Genomic DNA, 21018 nt, shown 5'->3' with positions numbered 1-21018 from the left:
CATCACGTAAGTACACTTTGTTCTGGTCCAAAATAAATCCACATGACCCAAAGAGTTTTACTTTTCAGCCTTTAAGCCACACCCACTTTTCGACCATAAGCATAAAACAAAAACTTTTTTTTTTTTCCATCCTTCATTTGTGCCATCCAAATTCCAGATTGAAAAATATTTAAGCATCGGTTGTTCACTATATTCTAGGTGTGTCACGATACACTCAGCTCATGAGACGAGATGATATTTTGTCATTACTTTTAAGAAAAATGCAATGACAAAATATAGGGCTGACTATTTAACTGACTCACAAAACAATGCAGGTACATTTTGAAATGTTTTACAACTTCGCATGGGTGACCTAAGCAAGATGCGTTTAACTGTTCAACTTCTTTCCACACATTGAAACAAAAACGAAATATTATAAAATGACGGCGGTTGTAGCTGCTGCTACTAATCGTTTATGTTGTACCAGGACGTAGTGAAGTTTTTTTTCACACGTTTTTGATACTGTAGAAGTTTTGAACTGACAAATCTTAAGTAGGTTTGATCAAATGTAGAATTACTACAGATTCTACTCGGACATTAACATCGCTGCAGCTGTTGAACTCCAATGGGGGGAAAAAAAGCACCCGCCGATTGATGAATGATGCTGTGTGCGTAAAGCACTTGTGTGGTTTCCCTCCTACCTCGCGCACTGCCACTTCCATATTACGTGTATTATCATTCACAGTAACAATGCCGTAGTCCACAGTTTGATAGACTTCTGCTGCCCTGTTCCCATGCGACATCTTTCCTCTAAATGAGAAATATTATCAGGTTTTAATCTTGTGATCTCTCGAGACACCCATACTATATACCATATAGTAAGGTATTTTAAATGTTTACATTATTTTAAAATGGAAGTGTTGACATATATGGGAGGTGGAAAGACCTGACTGCCCGCTGCCAGTGTGCTGCACCATTGTCCTCACGGATTGCTGTCGCTCAAGCATGGATACCGTCACCTGCAGTACTTATCCTTTTTTTTTTTTTTTTAATTAACATATGGGAAACAACTTAAAAGGGGAGGAGAACGGGAAAGAAGAGCAAAATCCGGGAGTTTTCCAGGAAAAACGGCACGGTTGACCGTTATGGTACTAACAAAGGGAAAGTCTTCAGTGAATTAAATTTGTTTTTTTTTTTAAACGTGCACTTTAAGGATAATAATGACAAAATCTTAATAAACTTTAATTGTGCAACTGAATCGCTATCATGCAAAAGTCACTATTTTCAGAATTCAAGGCTCACAGGAGAAAGTATTAATGTATGACGTGACTGTTTTGTGAGTAGGAAGCACATTAGCGGGGCCTCATTGAGTAGAAGTATGTGTAACAGATAGAAAACAGGGAAACCAAATGCACAGACCGGCAAGTGGCGAGAAAATATGCATCGCTGGTGTCACTGGTGCACAAGTGGCATCTGTTGTGTGGGCCTAGTGGCGCTGCATGGCTTGCCTTATGCTCCACATGTGACGCTAATCTCAGCGACAGTCAAACAAACACAAAACATGTTTTGCAGGTTCACGACCCACTGCAGTGAAATAAATAAAGAAATACATTACAAAAATGAAAATTAGGACTAATTTTAGAAAAGAGTCAGCATTCCTAATAGATTAGCTGCCTGGTCAGTTCATATTTACCTTATATACCTGTAGTGTAATGCATGTTAATTAATAGAAAACAAAATAAGAAAACTAAATTCCCAAAAGGTTTAATTCAAAGTCTAATAATTATTTACCCCTCCGTGAATCACCACCTTACCGTGGTGGAGGGGTTTGTGTGCTTTGTAGACCTGGAAAAGGCATTCGACCGTGTCCCTTGCGGTGTCCTGTGGGGGGTGCTCCGGGAGTATGGGATTGGTGGCGCGCTACTACGTGCCATTCAGTCCTTGTACAACCGGAGCAGGAACCTGGTTTGCATTGCTAGCAGTAAGTCAAGCCTGTTTCTGATGAACGTTGGCCTCCGCCAAGGCTGCCCTTTGTCACCGATTCTGTTCATAATTTTCATGGACAGAATTTCTAGGCACAGCCAAGGTGTCGAGGGAGTCCAGTTCGGGGGCACTAGGATCTCATCTCTGCTATTTGCAGACGATGTGGTCCTGATGGCCTCATCGGGCTGTGACCTGCAGCGTTTACTGGGACGGTTTGCATCTGAGTGTGAAGCTTTCTCGGGGTCTTGTTCACAAGTGAGGGAAGGTTGGAGCGTGAGGTCGATAGGCGGATCAGCGCACCGTCTGCAGTAATACGGTCGCTGTACCGGATCGTCGTGGTGAAGAGAGCTGAGCCGGAAGGCAAAGCTCTCAATTTACGGTTCGATCTATGTTCCCACCCTCACTTATGGTCACGAGCTTTGGGTTGTGACCGAAAGAACGAGATCCCGGATATCTCTTAGGGTGGCAGGACTCACCCTAAGAGATAGGGTGAGGAGCTCGGTCATCCGGGAGGAGCTCAGAGTAGAGCCGCTGCTCCTTCACATCGAGAGGAGCCAGCTGAGGTGGGTCGGGCATCTAGTCCGGATGCCTCCCGGACGCCTCCCTGGTGAGGTGTTTCGGACATGCCCAGCCGGGAGAAGGCCCCGGGGAAGACCTAGGACACGCTGGCGGGATTATGTATCACAGCTGGCCTGGGAACGCCTTGGTGTCCTCCCGGTGGAGCTGGAGGAGGTGGTCGGGGACCGGGAAGTCTGGGCTTCCCTACTGAGACTGCTGCCCCCGCGACCCAGACTCGGATAAGCGGAGGAAAATGGAATGGAATGGAATAATTATTTGCTTAGATACTATTTTTAAATACTATTTTTATTCAAATATAATAATAATATACACTGCTCAAAAAAATTAAAGGAACACTTGGAAAACACATCAGATCTAAACTGGGGGAAAAGTGATCTTGAATATCTTTCCTGGTAATAAGTGGGTGATGTATTAGTAAGAAAATGATGCCACATAATTTGATAGAAATGAAAATGATCACCCTATAGAGGGGGGAAATCAAAGACACCCCAAAAATGAAAGTGAAAAAATGATGCAGCAGACTGGTCCATTTAGCTAAAATGTCATTGTAGCAACTCAAAATGATTCTCAGTAGTTTGTGTGGCCCCCACGTGCTTGTACGCATGCCTGACAACGTCGAGGCATTCTCCTAATGAGACTACGGATGGTGTCCTGGGGGATCTCCTCCCAGATCTGGACCATCACTGAGGTACCTGGACGCATGGAGGAGATTCCAGGAGACAGGTAGTTACTCCAGGAGAGCTGGACAGGGCCGTAGAAGGTCCTTCAACCCTCAGCAGGATCGGTATCTGCTCCTTTGTGCAAGGAGGAACTGGATGAGCACTGCCAGAGCCCTACAAAATGACCTCCAGCAGGCCACTGGTGTGAATGTTTCTGACCAAACAATCAGAAACAGGCTCCATGAGGGTGGCCTGAGGGCCCAACGTCCTGTAGTGGGCCCTGTGCTCACTGCCCAGCACCGTAGAGCTCGATTGGCATTTGCCATAGACCACCAGAATTGGCAACTACACCACTGGTGCCCTGTGATCTTCACTGATGAGAGCAAGTTCAACCTGAGCACATGCGACAGACGTGAAAGGGTCTGGAGATGGCGTGGAGAACGTTATGCTGCCTGCAACATCATTCAGCATGACCGGTTTGGTGGTGGGTCAGTGATGGTCTGGGGAGGCATATCCCTGGAAGGATGTACAGACCTCTACAGGTTAGATAACGGCACCCTGACTGCTATTAGGTATTGGGATGTAATCCTTGGACCCATTGTCAGAACCTACGCTGGTGCAGTGGGACCTGGGTTCCTCCTGGTCCACGACAATGCCCGACCTCATGTGGCTAGTGTATGCAGGTAGTTCCTGGAGGATGAAGGAATTGATACCATTGACTGGCCCCCACGTTCACCTGACCTAAACCCAATAGAACACCTCTGGGACATTATGTTTAGGTCCATCCGGCGCCGCCAGGTTGCTCCTCAGACTGTCCAGGAGCTCATTGATGCCCTGGTCCAGATCTGGGAGGAGATCCCCAGGACACCATCCGTAGTCTCATTAGGAGCATGCCTCGACGTTGTCAGGCATGCGTACAAGCACGTGGGGGCCACACAAACTACTGAGAATCATTTTGAGTCGCTACAATGACATTTTAGCTAAATAGACCAGTCTGCTGCATCATTTTTTCACTTTCATTTTTGGGGTGTCTTTGATTTCCCCCCTCTATAGGGTGATCATTTTCATTTCTATCAAATTATGTGGCATCATTTTGTTACTAATACATCACCCACTTATTATCAGGAAAGATATTCAAGATCATTTTCCCCCCAGTTTAGATCTGATGTGTTTTCGAAGTGTTCCTCTAATTTTTTTTGGAGCAGTATATAAGAATTAGGGATGTAAATATCTTTGTAATTAGATTTAAATCTAGATACACAGATTATGATAAGATTCAAAAACGTTATATTTTAAAAACAAAACGACTCGATACGATTCAATGCAGTGTACAAAAGATTCAATTCAATTCTCCAGTTAATGTTTGTTGATGTAGATATCAATCTTACATTATAAAATAAAGATGCCAATTATATGAACGTGTCAATCTTACGGTATTTTCAAATTTGTAAAAGAGCACATCATATCCCCAAGCATGCTTTAAGGCACTGGCAAAAATAAAGTCAACAGAATATAGATGTCAAATGTATAGCAACATTAAGACATGTTATAACTTAAATGTTCCAAATGTAACAGGTATAAAAATGCAGATATAAACTATAGAATGTAAAACATTGATCTCATCAAAGAAAAAAGTTGTTCATTCAGCAAGTCTTTTTTTGGTCTTTGTCTAAACAATATTGTCACATGATTGCAATGAAAATGCTGTTTTAGCTTCGAAAAGCAAACAATCTCATACTCAATTATAACAATGGTCATCGGACAACGTTTCAGACTGAGCATAGTGTTTTCAACACTCCAGGCGCAACATTTCAAAGTAATCAAGTTACAAAGCAGAAAAATCACCATACTCGCCTGTGTTGGTCTGGCTGGTCCTGCGTTCCCTATTAATGGATGAACAATCCACACTTTATGAATTCTGCTTGCACCCTTCTTGAAATGAATCCAAAGACGTCCCAAACTTTGCCGTTCAAATGCCGGCTAGCTATCGCTTGACAGTGTCTTATAAACAACGCGAGAGCCTGGGCCGCCGGCGAAACGCGCTGGCCACCTGGCCGGCTAGCTAACTAATGCCGGCTAAGTAGCTACTGTCGGCAAATCGGCCGGTCTTACCTATTGTACATACAAAGTCATAGCACGATTGTCCTTAAGCGGCCTCAATTGTTGCCCTTCATCATGTTTGAATCCGTTGCGTGACGCCGCTGCTGAAATACACTGAATTAGGATTAGCATGTTGCATTTTTAAAGAATGTTACTGGTTTTGTGGGGTCGGGTCATTATCGCCACAGTAGCTGCCGCCTGCCTGCTTTCATGTGTGCTGCTGACGACTCTCATTGATGGCCTGTTGTTCTCTGAAGACTGTGTACATTTCTGTGTGTGTGTTTTTTTTTTGAGCAGGTGGAGGTGTCAACCATACACCCGTCACCCCACCGACACCCACCCCTTCCTCCCTCCTACTGAGTTACGCCTAAATGGGTGTGATTACCCTAATGTAGAGGAGGGGGGTGACCGGGGCCTGGTTTGGGGTTATGTGTTGCTAGGCCTAAAAAAAGCCACAAGTGTCTTCCACACGTGGGGGTGGTCTCAGCTGTGGTGCTGTCCTTCATATCGTAACCTGCCGGTTCGTGGACGTCCAACATGGGCAGAGGGGTAAGTCCTTCTCAGTTGTTATTTCATGTAATCATTAATTCAGTTCATTGTGTGCGCGCTAATGTTTTCATGGGAGGGGGGGACATTTTGACCATTTTTTGTTCTAATTAAACATTCATTTTTTTTTCTATAAAAACATGATGTGTCGTTCTACTAGAAACAAGCGAAGTCGTGGCCAGACATGCGACGGGAAGGATGGTTCCCCCCCGTCTTGTTGTTTATTTGTGTAATGACGCCATTGTTGTTTAATTGGCCGCCATTGGGCCTCATTCCATTTGGCTTTATGAGGACACGGGGATAACTTGTGCTCCACGCTCCCGCTTTCCTTCCTTATTTTGTGATTACTTTTGCCCACTCTGCCTCTTGTGCATGCGCCTGGCTGCCATGCGCACGTGCCGGGAAAGGAGACTGACAGCGGCAGGTGACGTCCATGTAGTTGTGGTGTCGTGTGTGGGAGGGTTTTTACTTCCTTCACGTGCCTGACATTTTTAGGTCAAGTTGAAGGTTTGGAACCCCTGGTTATGGTGAATGTCTTTATTGTTTTTTTGTTTTGTTTTGTTTTTTTGGATGAACATGCTGCCCTTTTAGGTACCGTGCCACATCAGCAGAGTGCAAAAAGCGGTACTGTGCAGTTCCCAAGATTTTTAGGTAGTCGAAAACCTGAAGTTCTCTTGAGGAGGTTTTATTTTGTGTGACTCATTTAGTTTACTCAGGCAGTGCAGTGGATGTGTGGTTAGCACTGGTGCCTCATCGCTTGAAGTTGCTATAGGTTTGAATCCTGTTTTAACATCATTGACATGCTCAAGTCAACGCATCTGTTCAGATAACCTCTATGTCGCCTGCTGCTGTTGGTGCGTGGTCCACAAAAGCAAATAACCGCTGGAGTCTCTAAGTAGCATAGGGTCAAAAAACATTACATGAACAACTGTGGCTGTGGGCAACCTCCCGATGTTGTTGTTTTTTTTTTAAATAACTACACAAGAGAGACAACCAGCAGCTTTATCTATTTCTACATGTGCTTTAAAATGTTTCTACTCAGCTGTTGGTGTGAAAGTCATGTGTATTACACTTGCCATATTGTTTACAATCAACTCATCAGCACTTTTAATGCTGCCTGAGCAGTTTGCTCTTTTTACGCTATTACAAGATTGGATGTGTGGCTGCTGCTGCTGCTGATGTGTTTTTGTCCCTGTGTGCAGTGTGGTGCAGAGAATGGAGGCAAAAGGAAGAAGAAGGACCGGGATTTGGATGAGCTGAAGAAAGAGGTGGCATTGGTAAGTTATTTACTTGGTAGTGTACACCTTGAAGAAGTATATGTTGTACTTTTGTACCCACTTTTGAGCACCCATGTACATTTTGGGGCCTGGAAAAGGTACACATAGTTACCTCGGAATTATAGTAATTGGTCACAGTACGAAAATTCAGACTAGTTTCTAGATGCTGTGCTTACATCACAAGTATGGCATATTAATAAATATAAATTAATACAAAATATACAATATAATTTTAAAAAGTACAAGTAAATCATACAATTAATATTAAAAAACGTATTACAGAAAAATAAGTTTCTCCAAAGAAATAAAGCCATACTTTTGTAGCACTGTGCTTTACATTATAATTTTGTAAAAAAATGGCACTTTATGACATGAATAATACATTTAAAAGTTTAATACTGAGGCTACGTTATAATTAATGAGACAATCAGTAAATTACTCATGAATGCGAACTAAAGTGGACCCAAGAATGAGCTGTTTATCACTTCATCACAGCATATCCTCACGTACCCTGCAAATATGCCCCCCAGTGGCTGAGAGCTGAGGTTTCGTAGGTACCGTGGATTCCTGCACATTCGTGTTTCAGATTTACAGCATTTTTTTTCTCTGAAAATAGGCTGTTTTTTCCCACAGAAAACACATCTCATTCACAAGTCGGTAATAATTTATAAATACAGGATAATATAGGTAAAATATACAGCATACATAAACCACTAGGGGTGTCACGAGTTGCTCAGTTCACGAGACGAGGCGATACACGAGATTGGGTTTATGAGACGATGGGTTTATGAGACGAGATGAGCTTTTAACATTACTTTTAAGAAAAGTACAATGAAAAAATATATGACAATATATTGCAATCTACTAATTTAATTTCTACGATGTAACACTCTTCTGCACTCTGTGTGCATGCTAGCGGCCCCACCTCCACCCACCGAGACAAAGAGACTGTATGACTGTCTGACTCCGTTCATACCATTGTTCATGGAACCAACGCGCCACGGGCTGAAACCAATGCACAGAGTGAAACATCTTCTTGCCTGTTTGGAGGCGAGAGGCGAAGAAAACAGACATGCATGCACATGAAGGCCGGCAAAATTATCGAGTTAATTTTCATTTATTGTGTGGTTGATTTAATTAATTTTGATCATACCAGGCTTAGTGCCATGAAACATTTTTTTTGTGAACGAGAAATCTTGTCATGTTTTAATCTTGCGAGACCTTGTGACACCATTGTTGGAAAGCCCACCATTTTTACATGTTTGTTAGGGGTGTAATAATTCAACCACTAGCTGAATCTAATGTAATAATTACAACAGTCACTTTTATTGCAAATGTTGATCCTAAATTTGGCGTCAAAAGTAATAGCACACTCACCCTGAAGGAGCCACGAAGATTTTTCTCTTTGATCGGGTTTGAATCAGTTGACTGACGGCACAGCTAATACGCGGCATAATAGGATTAGCATGTAGCATTTCTCTTGGTAGCTTAGTGTGTCGTCTCAGCGTTGAGCCAGTTATCATGGTGAGAACTTCCAGTCACTGCTGGCCACACATGAACCCTCTGCAAACACGAACAGCTTCCAATGAGAACCACCCCCACACCAACCCTTCTGCCCCCCCACCAAGCACCCTCTGGCAGGGCGTCTTTGTACTCGCACTCCGGCTGAATAATTTGTGGGCCACCAGCAGCGTGCTGACGCTCTCTGAGCTTCTGTCAAAACATGGCCTCGCTTTCTCTCCCGGTGCCATCTTTGAGGCAAGCGAGATGCGGAGAAGATTCTTGTTGCGCCACACTTTCGTCAGGCTGTCATCGCCTTTGCTGACTTTTTACTCGCATTGTCTCTCACATGTGATTTATGGCACACGTAAAGATAGACCTCCTGTCAAATGCGACTTAAGTTAGCGTCAACTGTTGTGAGACAACAAAATATTTGACAAAATTAGCTTCAGCCATTGAACTGCGATCAGGAAGGAGTGTCGCTCGGATCTCTACCGAGGCCAACATGTTTTTTCTTTCAACATATCAACGCTGAATTTCAATTTGATTCAGGCCCAGCAACACTGCACCTATCCATGAGCTCTTTCAAAATTGTTGTTGATTAATCACATCCTGTTGCAATGGAGGCTAAAGCAGCAAGCTTCACATCGGTTATTTTATTTAGTTTTATGTGATGTGCACGTTTGTATGGAGACGTTAAATCAGTCGGCTGTTCCATTGTATTCTTTTGTTACAAAGCATTTAAATGTTAAATGCTTTGTATATATTCCACTAAAAGCTAAACTTTTTTTGTAGTTTTTTTGTCATTTGAAATAATAAGTAGAAGGAAAAAAAAAAAAAAAAAAAAAATATATATATATATATATATATATATATATATATATAGAATACAGGAAAAAAATATATATATATATATATAAAATATTATTACCCCTGATTTAAATATTTTTGAATTTATTAAATAGAATATAAAATGTAAATGTGAAATATTGTGCAAATATTGCAATGTACACGTTCATCAAGCAGCATAATTCCACTATTCCACTGTTTCTCTATTCCACTATAATATTCTTCCACTATTCCTGTTTTCCACTCCATCCACACAAAAATAGTGAAATAAAGTTAAAATAAAAAAAAAAGTTTTTTGCCATTTTATGAATTGTAAAAAAATATATAGAAATATTAAATTGAGAAATTACATAGAATATTAAATATATAAACCATTCAATCCATTTTCTATGCCGCTTATCTTAGTTAGGATCACTGGGGTATGCTGGAGCCTATCCCAGCTGACTTCGGCGAGAGGCGGGGTACACCCTGGACTGGTCGCCGGCCAATCACAGGGCACATATAGACAAACAACCGTTCACACTCACATTCATACCTATGGACAATTTAGAGTCTCCAATTTAACCTAACATGCATGTTTTTGGAATGTGGGAGGAAACCGGAGTACCTGGAGAAAACCCACACACGCACGGGGAGAACATGCAAACTCTACACAGATGCCCAAGTGGACATTAAAACCCAGGTCTTCCCGATCTCCTGACTGTGTGGCCAACATGCTAACCACTCAGCCACAGTGTGGCCCCTAAATATAGAATAAAAAACAAAAATTATTTGATTTTTAATTCGCCAACCCGTCAATCGTGAGCTACTAGTCGATTTTTGGGACTTTATATATGTATATGCAGGTCCACGGCCGAGACCCATGGTCTCAAAAAGGTTGGTCACCACTGCGCTAAATGATGTACAATTCTAGACTGTATCACTCACACCATAGAAACAGAAATATTGACTGAATGAATTCCATTCTTTCTTTTTGCAGGATGACCACAAAATATCAGTCAATGATCTTGGGAAGCGTTATGGACTGGACCCTGTACAGGTACACATGCACACACACGTGCATGCCCATGTGCACATGCTCCAAAGTGTCACCTTGAGTCATCTTTTTTTCTTGCATCGTGTTTCTTAATGCTGTTGCTGTAAAACGTCAGCAGGCTTGCACACGCGCGCATACACACGCGTGCGCACACAAACAGACAATTTGTGTTGACACTCTCAAGCAGAGACAGTCGATCTGTCCTCACAAGGATTGTCTGCAAATCAGAGCATGACACGCACGCACACACACACGCGCGCGCATACACGCACGCACACACACTCACACACACACACAGGGTGACAGCAGCAAATTTACATTTTCAAGGTGATTTTATTGAGCATAAAATCAGGACAAAATGTTCAATAAAGTTACATGCAGCAGTTTTACGGCGCAGACGAGAAGACTCACCCAGTTTATGATAGTTGGGCTGTTAAATAGGCCAGGCAGGGATAGTCATAAAGCAGGTAAAGTGCTTTCCAAACTCAGGTGAAAATGGACCCAGTCTTCTCTCCCGTAGGGCCTCACCAACGCCAAAGCCGCAGAAGTTCTGGCCCGGGACGGACCCAACGCACTGACGCCTCCCCCCACCACACCCGAGTGGGTCAAGTTCTGCCGCCAGCTGTTTGGTGGCTTCTCCATCCTGCTGTGGATCGGTGCCATCCTCTGCTTCCTGGCATACAGCATCCAGGTGGCCACCGAGGACGAGCCGCCCAATGACAATGTGAGGACCTGCAGGCAAAAACACCCTGCAGGCGAAAACACTCATGCACACTCACGCTGATGCTTCACATTATTAAGTACATCTGCTCTATCTAATACAAGATTTTACCAGTTTGAAACAAGTAGGTAATAGAGTAAAGTATATCAAAAATATGTGGCTGTGATGGGAGGCGAATAGGGCCAAATTGGTCCAGAGGCTTAAAAGTGTAAGCATATATGCAAATCTATTCTATAGACGTTGCAATAGAAAGGATCGTTAAATAAAAAATAAAAAAATGCAGTGGTGCCTTGGTTAGTGTCATTAATCCATTCCAGAAGGTCAGACTCAAACCAAAACAAACTCTAACCAAAGAAACTTTTCCCATAGAAAATAATGTAAATCCAGTTAATCCGTTCCAAACACCCAAAAGTTTTAACACAAAACACATTTTGTAGACAATAATTATAGTTCTACATGCTGAAAATGATGTCGAAATAAGTACAAATAAGTATTGACAAATTAATTGACAACTGAACGTTTAACATCACTTTTACCTAGTTTTGCAAAAAGGGAGGGGGAGTAGAGGAGATTATGCTTGCAGGGCAATCCCTTTTTTGACTGTTATTGCACTCATGGGGCAGTAAAAGACTTTTCAACATGCACACTTTTACATTAAAAAAACATTGTCACAAACATGACATATGGAGAAATTAACATTTAACATCACTTTTGCCTAGTTTTGCAAAGAAGAAAAGGGAGGAGAGGAGATTATGCTTGGAGTGCATGTTACCCCCTTTTTTTAAATGTTACTACGCTCATGTTGCACAAAAAAGTCTATGCAGTTAGGTCTGTTAAAGGCTTTTTAACATGCACAGTTTACATTCAAATGACAATGCCACAAGCATGACATATGAAATTATGAGAAGAAATTAACATTTACCATAATTTTACCCGTACCTGTAGTGGACGCCCTTCGCAAAGTTTGGAGGCACTTTTGTCTGCACAAACTCACCATGCCATACAACGCTGTGTATGCCTGTTGTTTTTTTAAGTTTTCGAACCAGCCTCTGCTTGCTTTAAATTCATCAACAGACTCACTCGTTGCAGGCGTTTTCCTTGTTAGATTCAGCAGCCTCGCGCTGACAACAGGTTAGCTCCGGCTAGCTCCCGCAAGCCGTTAATCCACAACAACTTCTGAAGACCTTCCATGGTTTGTGGTGTCTGTTGTGTTAACATTGTTACTCCTGTCGCAACATTAGCTCACTTGATTATGTTCTTATTCTTGAGGATGGTACTTATTGTTGATGAGGGCTTCCAGTGCTTTCTGCCCAGAGCGGCAACGTGCATGCCATCCTCTAAGTTATTCTTCTTTCTTGAATTCATTAGTGGTATTCACTCTCTTTGGAGTGTTGCTGTCACTCGCAAGCTCCTTTGGACTCATAGCGGATTATTTAGAGTTCGGCACATTCACTGAAAAAAGGCGCAGACAGTAGTCATCAACACGGGGGTTCATAGTTTTGGCCATTTCATTGCATTACATGTACTGTGTGTGCCTTACAGGCTGCCGTACCTAAGGGTGCACTAAGTATTGCAAAATTTTTTCTTGGGGCATGATCCAAGATGGCTGCATAAACAAAACAAGCACAGATACAACAGTTTACTATGCGGCCCAATTGTGCACTAACCAAGTGGGCAAATGCAAGCCAAGGCAAAATTTTTGCAAAAATTTTGGATGTTAACCGAAAAAAGTGCTAACAGGGTCGGACGTTAACTGAGGTACCACTGTAAATAAACCTAACCTGGCCAAGTTTCATACAATTAGCCTTGAAACTTTTTTAAAACGTGTGTAGCGAAAAGTGATGGGGGTGTACAGGGGACATCCTCAAATAGCTAGGTAATGGTCAGAGGCAGTATCATGTCCGTGAGGAAGGAAGTTTTTCCTTCGTGATGCCATGAAACGACACAAATGAGCGTTTGAGCGCCTCTTCTTCCAAATGTGCAGCAAAAACAAGTGAGGGAGATGATAGATTTTTGTCAGGTTTGGTGCCATTAACTGGCTGTAGGGACAAATATTACTGGTAGAACATCATTCAAAAGTCACCTTTGCGTAATCTGGGTGTCCTAATACTTTTGCCCAAACACAAGCATGTGATCATATGACAAAGTACAATAAAGGCAAAAATGTCCCGCCAAAAATCCTGGCTTACTTTGCTGCATTAGGCATGTTAAAAACTCCCACCCAGTGCCAGGCAGCCATCCGTACTGCGCTTTATGGCCGCCAGTCATTACGCTGTCATTATTTGGCATTTAAAGGCTTCTATTGCATAATGGAAGCATGGGGTGAGCCGGATGGACGCACACATGCACACCAGTGATAACTTTAATCTCCCCTTGTGATTGCATCTTCACATTCAGGGGCCTGCAGCTCCCTCTGCATGCATAATGCACCACCTCACACTGGGAGATAAAAAGACGCACAAACGGGCCTTCACACCATGTTTCTTGTCGCGTTTTCACTATAAGCGCTAATAAGACGTACAGTGTGCTTATATACTGTACATCAGGGGTGTCAACTCTTTCTAGAAAAACAGAAGGATACAGAGGGGAGAGGGGAAAACATTTTTCACACCCGCCGATTTCAAATACTATTACGAACCTGATAACATTTATTTATTTATCTGTACAAACTACTGTATGAGTTGCTGTCACCAGCATTGTTCAAGCATAAATAAAGATGCTAACAGACCTGCCAACCTTAAAGAAATCCACCCCCACACACACACACACACACGCACACACCTCACCGTGCCCCTATAGTGAATGCGCACATGACAGATGCTTGGCAAATGTCTCAGCATTCTCAATCCGGCTTTTGTGCATTTTCTTCTCCATGAAGGCCAAGCAGGCTGGGCCCCTAATAGTATAGAACTCTAAAGGAGGTGTATATAATGCACGGTTGCCATGGCAACCACCCAGTAACGCAATTGTGAGGCTGTCAAATGAAGACATATTGATTTGTAAAGCATGCCAATGGGACTTCCTTTGAACAGCTTTACCTGGGTGTGGTCCTGGCCGCCGTTGTCATCATCACCGGATGTTTCTCCTACTTCCAAGAGGCCAAGAGCTCTCGCATCATGGACTCCTTCAAGAAGATGGTACCCCAGGTGAGGACCGGTGGGAATCTTTATTTTTTTTCTTTGCTCACCATCCTCTACTGAATCCTCTCTTCTGTCTCCAGCAAGCCATGGTCATCCGCGAGGGGGAGAAGATGCAAATTAACGCCGAGCAGGTGGTGCAGGGGGATCTGGTGGAGATCAAAGGTGGAGATCGTATTCCTGCTGACCTGAGAATCATCTCCTCCAGTGGATGTAAGGTAAGGAACCACTCTTCCAGTTGGCCTTGAATCATTGACTCTCAGCTAATAAAGATGCGGTAAAAGTTGACGACGAACTTTTCTTTTGTGCTACATTCTCATTCTTCATCCTGCCACCACTACATCTTCTACACCACATCTGATATGCTTCCTGTCACTAGGAAATCTTTCAAATGAACAGATAATATTGAGAGCATTTCCTGACCTTACTGCTAAAAGCAGTCACTAAATTCTAAAGTATTTTGGGGTTTTTTTCCCCCCAAATTTGACTTTTAATTCTCTGTCGGATAGATTTATTGCTTTACCTTCTTCACGTATGAGTCACCGCAGCTTTTTCTTTTCTCTTTCAGTTTTCACCCACAATAAACTTGTTGCACTAAAGAATAAAAAGTGACAATAATACAAATATAAAAAAATTAAAAAAACATAAAAATGACCAGTTGTGACCTAACAAGTGTCTTTCTTTGCATCTGCATCTTCTTTGCAAAGGTGGACAACTCGTCTCTGACCGGAGAATCGGAGCCTCAGACTCGCTCTCCAGAGTTCACGCACGACAATCCCCTGGAGACGCGAAACATCTGTTTCTTTTCCACCAACTGTGTTGAAGGTTGGTGGGTCACATCTGGCCGCCATTGTCTCCCATTAGCACCTCTTTATTGCCTTTTTCTCACTTTGCTGTGCAGCGCTGCGCTTCACAGTTCTCTGACATGCTCCAATCACAAGTTTGTCCAAAATGGCTGCTGGATGTTCTGTTTTACGGTGACTAACTAACAACATCTTTACTGGCCACAGGCACGGCTCGCGGCATCGTCATCGCCACGGGGGATCGAACGGTGATGGGCCGCATCGCCACGCTGGCGTCAGAGCTGGAGGTCCGCCGCACGCCCATCAACATCGAGATCGAACACTTCATCCACCTCATTACGGGCGTGGCCGTGTTCCTGGGCGTCAGCTTCTTCATCCTGTCACTCATCCTGGGCTACACCTGGCTGGAGGCCGTCATCTTCCTCATTGGCATCATCGTTGCCAACGTGCCTGAAGGTCTTCTGGCCACCGTCACTGTGAGTTTAGATGCTTTTCTTTATCCCTTCAACACATTATTGTCCTAGTGGTCTGCTTGTGTTCATCGGTTTATGCCAAAATATTTTCTATGCTGTGATAGGCTCTATCCCTCTCCAAGAAGCTGCAAACCCCCAATGAAATTATGTAATTCACATATACTCTGTGGTTGACAGCCAACCAGTCCAGGATGTGCCCCACCTCAAAATACTCCAAGTCAGCTGGGGTAGACTCCTGCTTACCCTGAGCAGGACTAACAGAAAATGAATGAGATAATAAAATAAAATCTTTTGTGAAGTTTCATTTAAAATGATATACTTACATTGTATATCCTGGGATAGGCTCCAGGCCTCTTCTTAAGTTGAATTAAAATATATTTTATTGGTTGTCAAATATTTTTTCAATTAGTTGTTCATTCATTTTCCAATAAACAAAAACAATATGCTCTATTTATCTCAGTATATTTCGTATTCTGGGATAGGCTCCAGGCCTATCATTGAAGTTGAATAACATACAGTATATCTTTCAATTGATCTAGTTTTAAATAATTGGTTTCATATTTATTCTTATTTTTAAATAAATAAAAAACATATTTCTGTTCATCTCAGAATTTTTTTTCATCTCTTCCAACACTCTCCTAGGAGTTGAATAAATTGTTTTCTAAGATGATTTTAATTATTTTTTAAATATATGTTTTGATTATTTAAAAACTTTTGCAACATTTTTGTATTTACCATCATATTCTTTATTCTGGGCGCCCTCCTGGATGCTGAAGAATAAAAAAAAAAAGTACTGTAGATTTCGGTGTATAAGCCGCTTTGAACCAATACCAATACGCATTTAAAATGGGAAAAAAATGTTTTCCCATAATTCACTGCATCTAAGCCACACATTCATTGGGGAGCTGCAATGACGTCAGCCTCCCTCTGAACTCTGGGCTCCTCTGGCTCCCTCTGGTGGACAGAGGCAGCATTGCAGCGCCATCCATCAATTTTCTATGCTGCTTATCCTCCAATGAAATGCTTTGCTCAAATGAAATGCATTATGGGAAAGATTTAAAGTTTTATTTTTCATGTGAAACTTGTATTGGTACATGTTTGTATATTTATTAGTTATACCTTTTGAGTGTTAAGTTGCTGTGTGATGACCTTAGTGTCTGACTCTGTCAGACTGCTATAGAGTAAAGACCTCCTGCGATTTCCGACGGGTTGTGAGTCTTCTCATAGCTCAGCTTCTCATAGCTCAAATAAAGAGCTGCCTGGTCCTCACAGGCTCGTGCGCACCACAATCCGCCATTTTATGACGTGGACACGTGCACCTTATATGCCTGTGCGGTTTATATACTGTATATACAAATCTGTTTTTTCCTCTAAATTTAGTGGTAATTATTTTTACATGATTTATTTTTCAGAAATGTGTTTTTATTATTAAATAAAAATGATTTCGCTATTACAATAATTTGATTGAGCAAAAATGTTTTTATTTACCACAATATTTTCTATTCTGGGATAGGCTCCAGCGCCATCCTTGAAGCTGAATGAAATAGAAAATGAATGGATGGATGATTTAAACCCAAGCTTATTGACATGTCTGTGTGTGTCTGATATGTGTTGTTGCATTTTACAAGCATATGGCATGTGTGTATTTTATATATCTGTCCCATCTGGGCGCCACCTGCTTTCACTCGTACATACACTTGAACGCCCTTTGCCTCCACCTGCTCCTCTTCATCATTCCTGTTCCTCACCTTTTTCTCTCTCCCGCCCCCATCCAGGTGTGTTTGACACTGACGGCCAAGCGAATGGCCAAGAAGAACTGCCTGGTGAAGAACCTGGAGGCCGTGGAGACGCTGGGCTCCACCTCCACCATTTGCTCAGACAAAACGGGCACGCTGACCCAGAACCGCATGACTGTGGCCCACATGTGGTTCGACAACCAGATCCACGAGGCTGACACCACCGAGGACCAGAGCGGTGAGGCGCAGGGAGGGGGGAAGGGGGCGCCGCGAGGAGGTGGAGCGGTTGGAACCACCTGCCCAAATTCATCTGCTCAGCAGTCACTCAGTCAGCCAGGCTGCAGAGCACACACACACACATTAATCAAGCAGCAGGCTTGAGTGCACCACCTTCACACAATTCCACCTTTCCACTACTCCACTGTTTTTCTCTTGCACCATGCCTCTATTCCACTATTTGCCTAGTCCACTATTTCTATTTTCCACTATTCTTCTATCTATTACAACGTTCCTTTATTCCACTATTTTTCTGTTCATTAATTACACCATTCCACTCCTGAAGTTGAATAGAAGAGTCGTGGCTATTGTGAGTATTTCGCTATTCTACTGTTCCAATATTCCTCTTTTCCACTGTCCCTTATTCCTCTATTCTTCTGTTCTTCAATTCCGCTTTTCCTATATTTCATTATTTCTCTACAGTATTTCCTGTTCACCCATTCCATTATTCTTTGAGTCCACTGTTCCTCTCCTCCAAAATTCTTCTGTTTCTATATTCCACTATTCCTCTATTTCAATATTTGCCTATTCTATTATTTCACTATTCCTCTATTACACTATTTTCCTATTTGTCAATCTTACTATTCCACTGTTCCACTATTTTACTATTCCACTATTTGTGTGCTGCACATGTTCCACTATTCTACTATTATCTCAGCAAATTCCAGTAGTAGTAGTAGTAAAGTACAGCCAACATTGTGTTGAAAACCATGAGTCGGCACAGCCAGCAGCTTCAATGCTATTTCACTGCAACGCTCTTTAAAGGCTTTAACGCTGTGTCAATGAATGGAGACAATTATTATTATTAATAGCTACAAGGAGTCATCCTGATTTAGAATTTATTCTGGATCGAAATTACTAAAGTGTAATAAGATTATTTATCTATTTAATCTATTTATCTATTTAACTATGACAAATTAGATCTTATTAACTGACAAATTTATAGGATTAATCGTTGTATCCATCCATCCATCCTTCCATCCATCAATGAATTTATTAAACACAGTGGACTTCTCACCGATACATTGGCCTCTTGCTCGTGTGTTGAGCACTCTTGAGAGCGCCAGGCTGAAATGAAAAATGAATGCAGGGTGCTGAAGTGAAGGTCATTTCTAGAAAGATTGCTTGCGAAGGACGAGACAAGCGGTCTAAACAGCTCAGACGGCGTGTAAAAAAAAAAAAAAAAAAATCAATGTCATTCTTCAAATTGGGGAATTGAAAAATCCCAAAGAGAAAAGTGTGGCTGACCTCCATTGTGTTGTTTAGCTGCTGGCCTGACAGCATCCATATTGCATGAATACACATTTTAAAATAATAATCATGGGAAAAAAACAACAACTATCGCTGCCTTGCTTGTAGGTTCGGGTTTTGACAAGAGTTCTGCGACTTGGGCGGCATTGTCCCGCGTGGCCGGCTTGTGCAACAGAGCCGATTTCAGAGCTGGACAGGACCAAGTCGCCATATTAAAGGTAGGAACACTCCAGCACTCACAAACACTCCAACAACAACAACTTTAGATAGATTTAGACAGAAATTCACATTTCCAGCAGCTCTGCAAAAATGTCATAATGAACTTAATCACTTAAATCACAAAATAAAATAAAACAACCAAGGCAAGATATGACAGACAATAAATAAACCAATAAATATGGGACAGATCATGTCAAGTTTTGTATTACAATAATACATAATGAATAATAATAATACACTTTACGCTAGTTTTACTCTCAGGAATAACAGTCACTCTTTAAATCGGGGAAGTTTTAGTTGGAATCTCCCTTTTTTTAGTTTTATATGTATAAAATAACAAATTAAGAGAATTTTAACACAAAACTGCCCATGGCTGGGATCTAACCCGAGCTGTTCCTTAAAAGGCAGTAGCTGTACCATTACACCACTAGGTTTTTTTTCTTCCTGTCTTGGGCTGACTTGGTGCTTTATGCTTCACGGTAGTGAGGTGCATCCTTTGCGCACTTGCCGAGAATGCGCTTCCTTGTGCAAAATTGCCCCCGTCTATATTAACTTTGCTAACAAGTAAGGACGCATATGGCGATGGAGCGCTTTAAATGCAAGTCTATTTACTTTGCACGTTGAAATACTGTAAATGTCGCTAAAGAAAAATGTTGTGCGTGCTGTCATGCACGGTTCAAACTCTGACGGTTTGTCTAACCACGAAATGCCTTTTGGTTCATCTGAGACCATTTGTAGAATTGTCCTAAATTATGTTACAATGGTATAATTATTGTAAATATTTGGAACTAAATCATATAAAAGAACGCTAACCATGATCCATGACTGATGACGTCTCCTGCGAGGCTCTGAACTCCACAGGTGTCAGGAGCCAATTAAAAAGACATTTTAGTGCCCTACTTTTCCACTTGGTCGACACTTGAATGTAAGAATCATCTGGGAGCGATTATGCAGCAGAACAACTCTTAACAGAAGTCTATTATTAGGATCTAAATAGCACTTTAATGGAGCCGGCCGAGTGTGCTTTAATTGCTTTACATAACGCTGTAACATCACCCCCTTCAATAACACGTCATTATGTTTTATAAGTGTAACATAGGCTTTGTGGGGAATATGAATGAATGATGGCCGCACGGTGGCTGAGTGGTTAGCATGTTGGCCACACAGTCAGGAGATCACACAGTCAGGAGATAGGGAAGACCTGGGTTTGAATCTCCGTTAGAGTTTGCATGTTCTCTCCGTGCGTGGGTTTTCTCCGGAGTACCCGGTTTCCCCCCACATTTCAAAAACATGCATGTTAGGTTAATTGGCGACTCTAAATTGTCCATAGGCTGGCAATCAGTCCAGGGTGTACCCCGCCTCTCCCCCGAAGTCAGCTGGGATAGGCTCCAGCATACCCCCGCAGCCCTAATTAGGATAAGCGGCATAGAAAATGGAGGGATGGATGAATTAATGATGTTATGAAGGCAAGAAAACGATCCCTCCTATGTGTTTATAGGCTCAAGATACTTATTATAATGCTGCCTGAAAAGGATGAATTCTAATGAGGAAAGATGGTTAGCAACACTAGCGAGGCTAAGCAGCGCTAACATTACAGTCACATTTTAATAGCAACATCATGCTAGGTTAGCCTAGTGTCTTAAGAAAAATCTAATGATCAAAGTGACACCTCCCATGTATAGCCGACTGACGGATAGTTGTCAGCGCTTTATTTTAAGATGTGTAGCGAAGCCTGCTTTTTAAAAAAGTGTTGGGCATATACTCGGTACAGGCTCATTTAGCTAGCGGCGGGTCAGAGGCGATATCTTGTCCATGGGGAAGGAGGGTTTTCCTTCATGACATCACGATAAGACGGAACTTCAAACGGCTCTTTCAAAAGTGGAGCAAACAAGTG

The 21018-nt window shown here is 42.2% G+C and overlaps 1 protein-coding gene across 1 annotated transcript in view; it reads left to right on the top strand.

The window, feature by feature from the left end:
- The first annotated feature begins 5776 nt into the window (after nt 1–5776).
- atp1a2a (ATPase Na+/K+ transporting subunit alpha 2a) overlaps nt 5777–21018 on the top strand; it is a 51859-nt gene continuing 36617 nt past the window's right edge. Inside the window, exons 1-10 of the mRNA XM_054766927.1 lie at nt 5777–5849; nt 7049–7123; nt 10452–10511; nt 11029–11232; nt 14262–14375; nt 14450–14584; nt 15074–15191; nt 15377–15645; nt 17418–17616; nt 19014–19123. Coding sequence (XP_054622902.1) covers nt 5838–5849; nt 7049–7123; nt 10452–10511; nt 11029–11232; nt 14262–14375; nt 14450–14584; nt 15074–15191; nt 15377–15645; nt 17418–17616; nt 19014–19123 — 1296 coding nt within the window. The 5' untranslated portion in view covers nt 5777–5837. The remainder of the gene's footprint in view (nt 5850–7048; nt 7124–10451; nt 10512–11028; nt 11233–14261; nt 14376–14449; nt 14585–15073; nt 15192–15376; nt 15646–17417; nt 17617–19013; nt 19124–21018) is intronic.

Source organism: Dunckerocampus dactyliophorus, chromosome 2 (assembly GCF_027744805.1).
Source record: "Dunckerocampus dactyliophorus isolate RoL2022-P2 chromosome 2, RoL_Ddac_1.1, whole genome shotgun sequence".
Lineage (NCBI taxonomy): Eukaryota > Metazoa > Chordata > Actinopteri > Syngnathiformes > Syngnathidae > Dunckerocampus > Dunckerocampus dactyliophorus.
Note: the sequence above shows the minus strand (reverse complement) of the source record. Positions and strands in the feature narration are given on the sequence as shown.